We start from the raw sequence: 7,720 nt of genomic DNA on the forward strand, positions 1-7,720 counted from the left end.
ATGAACGGAAACTGTGAAAATCTTAGCGAAAAATAATGTGCGACCGCACACAGTCTGCTCCAAGGATTTCCCCAGAGGAGGAGCAGCAGCCGAAAAAGAAAGTGAAAGTGTTCGGGTGAAAAATGGTCGTGAAAAAAGTGGTCGGAAACGAAAGAAAAGAAACGTAATTAAAAAAGTCTGTTTCTTATATTAATCTTTTCTTCCGCTTTTCCCACAAGATTTTCCCCGCGCGCACCAGTCTGGAAAGCACCTTTCCGGTCCGGCCCCCCGCTTTCCTCACTTTTTAAGGGTGCCGTGAGGGTTAACTTCTTTTTTCGCCGGCTGAGTTGTCGTCGCGGCAAAGGTTCAACGGTAAAGGGTTTGAGCCACCCTTTCTACTGTGGCTGCTGCTTGGGGGGTGTGGGAAAAACGGAAGGGATTTTTCCTCGTGGGCACCGATTTTCACGCTCACTGATAACGATAAACTTTTTGATTGTGTTTTGGCTTTTGGGTGAAAGCTCTACACACCGTCTCGGGGGGAAGAAATAAAAACTCCGGCGGTTGCTACTAAATAGGTGGAGCTTTTTTGTTTTGCTTCTCTTTGCTCCCTTTGGCGCAGGCCAGAGAGCAGCAGTATTTTAGCGGCATTTTATTAGTCTCAGCTGTTTGGAAAGTGGATGGAGCACGATAGTAGTCGTTTTCATTTTAGAATGAGTTAGAGAAGTACACAGTAAAAAATGTGTAAATTTGGAAGTTGTAATTATGGAAGATTGAATATTAACTTTTTAATGATGTAATTTAACCTCAATTTAGACTGAAAAAGTTACATTTCACCAGAAAAGCGGTAAAATTACACATTTTCAGAGGTAAAATAGCACATTTTTCTGACATAAAAGATGTACCCCTACCCAGATGTAATATTACCATGATTTATTTTACTGTGTAAATTGTGTATGATTTAAACTTGTTTTGTTATTTGAACTATAATAACAACAACTTGATAAAAAAATACTAGTCGTTCTTTTACCTTACTTTTAATTGAGATACTTAAAAAAATAGTACTGGCTATGTATCACTAAAAATTACTAAATACATGAATCTTAGTTAAAACTACACAATCTCTTCCGCACTAATGTAAACCTTCTTTTCTTCATCGTCGTGCAAGCTCGCCGTCGAAGCCTGACTTTCCGGCACTCCCAGGTCCAGATATTCCTCACTGGTGATGGCACTTATCAACTGATCCAAACCCCACACAATTTCACTAAAGGGTGGCCTCTTCCCAGGTTTAAACTCCCAACACTTGTTCATCAACGCATAAACCTCATCCGAGCAGTGCTGAGGCTGCTCCAACCGCTTGCCCTGCTTCAAAAACTCCAACAGATCGTCCCACGCCGGTATCGACGGGTACGGGTGACTTCCGAAGGTCATAATCTCCCACATTACCACTCCAAAGGACCACACGTCACTGCGGGTGTCGTAGAATCGTTCTTCCAGCGATTCCGGAGCCATCCACCGGACGGGCAGCTTGCTGTCCGACTTTCTCCGGTAGTACTCCCGATCGTGAATGTCACGGGCAAAGCCAAAATCAGCGATCTTCATGATGAGTCCCTCGGTGACGAGTACGTTCCGGGCGGCTAGGTCACGATGGATGCACTGCATCGAGGAGAGATGTTCCATTCCGCGGGCGATTTGAAACGCGAAGGAGATTTGCTGTTTCGGGGTGAGGATTCGCCGGTCACCATCGATGGGACTGTTGACGGTCGTTTGAAGTCGATGACTGCGGAGGAACTCTTTGAGATTGCCGTGTGCTGCGTACTCGACGATTACGAATAGTGGACCGTCTTTGCAGCAGCAACCGAGCAGGTTGATGATGTTGAAGTGCTTTCCGATCAGCTTCATGACCTCCATCTCACAGACTAGATTCTTGACGTCAACGTCGGTGTGGCCTTCCTTGAGCATCTTGACAGCTACTTTGGAAGTTTGATCTTTCTCCAGTAGACCGTGAGCTTCAGCCACGACCACCCTGCCAAAGGCACCTTCTCCGAGAGTGTCACCCAGAGTTAGTTTGTCCCGCGAGAACTCCCAGCTCCAGTCAATGGGAAACTCGTACTCGGACACGTCCGCTACTTCGTAGTATTCGTTCTTGGCTACCGCCATCCGTTCCGTTTCGATGTGGACCACCGGAAGTTGGAAACTCTTCACGGTACCACCGACTGCAGGCATGTGCGAAACCGTCACAGTTTTGATCCAATAGTTGAAGTACTTTTTCTGGTTGATTCTCAACTTGATGCAAATAAACACCACCATCGACGCAATAACGCAAAACGCCACCGACAGACTAATCACCAGGATCATTGCCGTCGTGTACTGGTCGATAATGAGTTCAACATTCTCCAGCTCGTCAACAACGCGCAAGTAAGCACTCTGGTAGAACACCCCGCGAGCGCTGGTCGCCACGCAAGTGTACCAACCCTCGTCATCGTGAGTCACGTTTCGCAGTAGAAGAACCTCCTCCCCACCGTTGGAACTTCCCCGAGGTTTTGTCACATTTTCTGGAATCTCCGGATTCGTCTTGTCCACCATGTGAAATCGTATCCACTCGACCCGTTGTTCCAGATCTGGCTTCTTCGAACACTCAAACCTAGCCTCACAGCCAACCTCCAGCGTCGTGTTCTGCAAGTAGGTGTACACGATCGCAGCCTGTCTCGACGGTTTCTTAACCTCCAACTCCGTCGTAAAGCTAATGCAACCAACCGAATTACACACGTTACACCGGTAAGACCCGCTATCACTCACATCCAACTTCTCCAGCACGATCGCCCACTGCATGTCCTCGACCCTCCCCGCTTTCCGAACGATCTTCCGCCCGTCCTTGGTCCAAACGATACCCGGCTTGGGGTTGCCATCGCCAGTGCACTTCATAAGCACAGTACTCCCCACCAGCTGCGTTCGCTTCGTTATCAACTGCGACTCATCGACGAAAAACGGTACACTAGCCTCCCCCTCCAAGTCCTTCGACACCCGCTCGAGTCCATCACTCACCCGACCCGTCGTCAACTTCAGCCGATCTTCCACCAGCAGCCCCAAATGAGCCCACTCTCCCCTGCTCGATCGACACGAGTAGAACCCGGCGTCGTCGGATTCAATGCCGTAAAACGGAATCACTCCCAAATCCTGCGGTATGACGTACGATGCGTTCCGGAACCACTGCGGATCGTCCAGGTCGCAGCGGATCGTTACGTTTGAGTGCAGCGGCACGGTTCGGTTCAGGATCAGTCGCCGGACCAGGTTGATCTGGAACGTGGCAGGTTGCTGGGTGATTACCTGACTCAGCGTGATTAGTAGAACCAGCGTTACACCTAGTAGAATAGCCATTTAGACTAGCTTGTTCTGACTTTCGCGACGATATTGTTGCATGACTGCTCGGTTTGATTGATTGTTTCGCACTGATCGGACGAACGTTGAGGCGAAGGGATTTCTGAAAAGGCAAGCCGCAAACTTCACAACGGTGGAAATTCTCGTCTAGACTAAAAGCAGCAATTTAGTAATCATCACTATGTGGTTAGCGTGCTTTACAGAGGGAGAAAACACAAACAGTTTAGTTAAATGACTCATGTAAAGCTTTTTGAATTATTATTATTCGTCATGATCGTGCTATATTGTCACACGTGCATTTTTGTCCAAAATGAGTTAAGAGCGCCATTTTGTGCCTCTCCTTTAGACCTTCATAGAACTCCAAAATTCGATTTCAATCCTTAGATATTTAAAAAAATGCAAAAATCACGTACATTATTGTCACTCTTCATATGGCAGTAGTTGCGATCTGATCCTGCTCTCTTGTCACATCCTTGAATTGGGTAGCCCTATGTAAATTTTTATGTACTGCTGTAAAATAAACACGATTTAAAACCATTTCTGATCACTTTTTTTAATTGTAATGCAAAAAAATTAATTAACAAGACATTTTTCGACGAATCAACTATGGTCCTCTTGGAACGAGCTGTCAAGTAGGACCTTTTATGTCAAGAAGGGCCGCCAAGTTAATATGTTAAAAATGATTTCATAATTAATTTAAATTCTTTGTGGTCGTACATAGGGATATTGTACTCAGAAAAATAAGCTTTATCGTTGTGAACAAAAATATCACAAATTGAAGCTAAATTTTATGACTCAATTTGCATCAAGTGCGACAATCTACCAAAGGGATTTCAGGTCAGAACGCGTTTGACACACGTACATGCACGACTACCGTAATTATTTGTAATTATAACGCGGGACTTCGGCAATCAAATTCAACCGAACTTGTGGACAATGCACAGAATGGTCTTCCAAACAAAATGTGTTTGTTAGTGTTTACGGAACGTCAAAAAGCGACATGTGACAAGATAACACGATCGCGTCGAATATGTTGTTATTAAACGAACATGTATCCATTAGTATTTAAGCTTTGTTTTTTACTAAAAGTTTAATATTATACAGAATTATTATTTTATAAATCGTTATATTGTTTATCTTTTCAACAATTCGGAGTTTGAACGTTGTGTTCTCTCATAAATGTGATTAAATAGCCCAACACAAAAATGTGAAACGTTAATCTACTAAACCAGAGAACCTTTCGCAGTAGCCAAAACCTTCCGTAATCAAATCTTGGGAAAACTGCTCGTTTGGGAAATTGAATCGAAAAAAAGCTCGACCAAAGCTCGGTGGCACCAACCAGTACACCTGCACCACACTGTCAACGACGTCGTGAGCACCACATTTAAATGATAAATTAGGGAAAAACTCCCTTCCACTGCGCCGGTCGGTAATGAACCTGACTTGCGGACGAAAAAAACGAGGAAAAACAAAACCCACACATAAAAACGCAATTAAAATAATGTAAACATTAATTATTCTATGGAAATGAAGCGAGCGAGCTTCTTGGTCCAGGACTCGAGTGGCTGGTGGTCAATGTGGCCACTCCAGAAGGAAGCACCGTAAACGGACACAGGACACTCTCAGTAAGGGTGTGTGTGTGAGTTTGCTAAATGTGACTGAAAATGTGCGATTAAGATAATTTATGGCGGTACTCGGGACACTGAGGGTATAACGGCAAGTTTATTGAGTGCGGGATGTTGTCCAGGGTGGGTTGTGAACTTAAGTGATACCGATGGACTTTGGAATAGTACCGACTCTGTAGAGCTTAAAGTTTTGACCTTTGCTCAGAGTTGAGTCAATTCGTGAAATTTTGAAATAAAATTTGGTTTCAATTTAAGCAGTATTAGTACTCCCAGCAGCCAAATCCATCCCATTTTCCCGTAAAGCTATTAATTTGATGGCTGATTGATGCCAACGGAGCCGGCAATCTCCCTGGAGAGCCACTCCTCCCAAATGGAGTGTTCGTGTGATTATGCGACAGTGATTTTCGGAAAAAGCTTTTCAATTAAAACTCACTAGGGTATTATGAAAGGGGGTCGGGTGGGACGTTTAACAAATTTTAATATCCGGCGGATGTGTTTCACTAATGAGAAATTAATGTGGCAACTATTAACGAGACATAAACTTGCTCCCCGGCAGTCGTCGATGCCCTTAATGGAAAGCTTTCACGGCGGATCCGTAATGAGCTTAACCCAAGCTCTAGCGCTTCTCGATGATGGCGGCTTTGTCACGGGATTGATCATCTGGAAATTCCAAAAGCGGCTTTAAGATTCGTTGTAATAGTAAATCCAAGGTTGTTGCTTACATTTGCACTCGTACGAGTTGGAGTGCCGCTTGTTCTGGAGGTATCTGTTGAGTAGAACGGCACCAACAATTATTACGGCAAGAACTACTACTCCTAAGACGACGAACAGCCATGGGAAGCTATCCTCTCCAACTATCTTTTCAGCTTGTTTGCAGTTACAAACTTCCGGAGCGATGCAGCACTCGACCAAGCTGCAGTTACTGCAGAACGGACGACATCCCTGAGTACCGTTGAGCTTCTCGTAACCCTCCAAGCACTCACACTCCCCAGGAGCGATACACCTTCCGTTGAGGCAGCTTTCGCAAATCGGACTGCAGAAGAACTCACTCTCCAGATTAGAATACCCGACGTTGCACTTGCAGAGCAGATCTTCACAAACGCCAGCTTCATCGGAGCACTTTTCTTGGCAGATTGATACGGTGCAGCTTCCAGTCGAGTCCTGCGAGTACCCTGCCAAGCACTCACATTGATTCGGCGCTGAACAACTTCCGTTGCCGCAGTCCTGTTCACAAACCGCGCCACAGCTACCATCCGGACCGGGCATGTAACCCGTCAAGCAGCGATACTCTCCAGGAACGATGCAGACGGCGTTCTGGGGAAGATCCGCGCAGAACGCTGCACAGCTTAGCGACCCATTGACGTCCGGGAACAGTCGGTACCCGTCGAAGCAGTCGCACACGTTGAACTTGACGCACTCTCCGTGCGAGCAGTTCACCACGTTCGGATCGCAGAAGGGGACGCAGCTTGTCTCGTTGAACGCGGTGAATCCCTCGCTGCAACTGCATACGTTCGTGCCGGAACAGAACCCGTTGACGCACGGTTCGTCACAAACTGGCTTGCAAAGCGATTCGTCAATCCGTTGATACCCTGGGAAGCACTCGCAGACGTTTACGTCGGTGCATCTTCCGTTGATACAGTTCGGATTGCATATTGGTAAGCAGCGTAGGATCCCGTCGGTATCCTCCACGAACTCGTACCCTTTGGGACAGTCACACATGTCAACGGAGGAGCAGTTACCGACGGTGCAGTCGACCTTCGCCGGATCGCAGAAAAACTCACACCGATCATCCATCGTCTTCCGGTAGCCTTCCGAGCACTCACACTCGTTCGGACGGACGCAGGTACCGAAATCGCAAGCCGGATCGCAAACGGGTTCGCACTCGTGGACGCTTCCCGCCTTCAGTTGATACCCGGGATGGCACTCGCAGCCGCCTTCAGCTGTACAGTCCCCATTGACGCACTCCGGTTTGCACTTGGAGACACAATGCAGCTTGAAGTTCAGCCCTTCCATCAGCTCGAACCCTTTGTTGCAGCGCACAACGTTCGGCGCAACACAAGTTCCGTTCCCGGAATCAACGAAGCGTGAATCACACAGTGGTGCACACGAAGAGCCGTTCACCGCTCGGTACCCGTTGTGACAGGCGCATTTGTTGACTCCCACGCAGTCGCCATGCTCGCACGGAGGATCGCACGTCGGCTCGCAAACGTTAGATTCAGACGCTTGGCGGTAACCTTGCCAGCAAGTGCACTGATCAATATCTGTGCAGTCCGCATTGACACAGCTTGGATTGCACACCGGAACGCAACGACTCCCCTCCATCCGGAATCCCACACTACACCGGCAATGATTCGGCGCCACGCACTCCCCGTTTGAGCAGTCCACCAGCTCCGAATCACACACGGGAACGCACTCAAACCGATCCGACTTGGACAGCTCGTACCCCTCCAGGCACTGGCACCGATTCCTCCCAGCGCAGAACCCCTTCCGGCACTCAAAATCACACCTCGCCGTGCACACCGTATTATTCCGCACTCCAAACTCCAGCAGCTTCTCGTTAAAGTAGAACCCTTCCCGACACTCGCACTCGTTCCGCTCGTTACAAACCCCATTCACGCAATCATCCGCGCACTTCGGAACGCAAACCCCGGCCGTGCTCTTCACAAACCCAACCCCGCAAACGCACTGATTCGGCGCCACGCAGCTCCCATTCGCACATCCGTTGACGCAACTCGGCACGC

The 7,720-nt window shown here is 47.6% G+C and overlaps 2 protein-coding genes across 4 annotated transcripts in view; both read right to left on the bottom strand.

Moving 5' to 3' along the window:
- Positions 1–901: 901 nt before the first annotated feature.
- On the bottom strand, positions 902–3,491 carry LOC120423239 (fibroblast growth factor receptor homolog 1-like). The gene has a single exon (XM_039586950.2). The coding sequence runs from the start codon at positions 3,352–3,354 to the stop codon at positions 1,090–1,092; it is 2,265 nt and encodes a 754-aa protein (XP_039442884.1). The 5' UTR covers positions 3,355–3,491; the 3' UTR covers positions 902–1,089.
- Positions 3,492–5,417: 1,926 nt separating this feature from the next.
- The window catches only part of LOC120423241 (cell death abnormality protein 1-like), a 10,397-nt gene continuing 8,094 nt past the window's right edge, over positions 5,418–7,720 (bottom strand). For all 3 annotated transcript variants that reach the window (XM_039586953.2, XM_039586952.2, XM_039586955.2), the window contains exons 3-4: positions 5,702–7,720; positions 5,418–5,639 (exon numbers count right to left, since the gene is read on the bottom strand). The exon at positions 5,702–7,720 is cut by the window's right edge and continues 160 nt beyond it. In XM_039586953.2, the coding sequence (XP_039442887.1) occupies positions 5,596–5,639; positions 5,702–7,720 (2,063 nt within the window). In that variant the 3' untranslated portion in view covers positions 5,418–5,595. The remainder of the gene's footprint in view (positions 5,640–5,701) is intronic.

This window comes from Culex pipiens, chromosome 2 (assembly GCF_016801865.2).
Source record: "Culex pipiens pallens isolate TS chromosome 2, TS_CPP_V2, whole genome shotgun sequence".
Classification (NCBI taxonomy): Eukaryota; Metazoa; Arthropoda; class Insecta; order Diptera; family Culicidae; genus Culex; species Culex pipiens.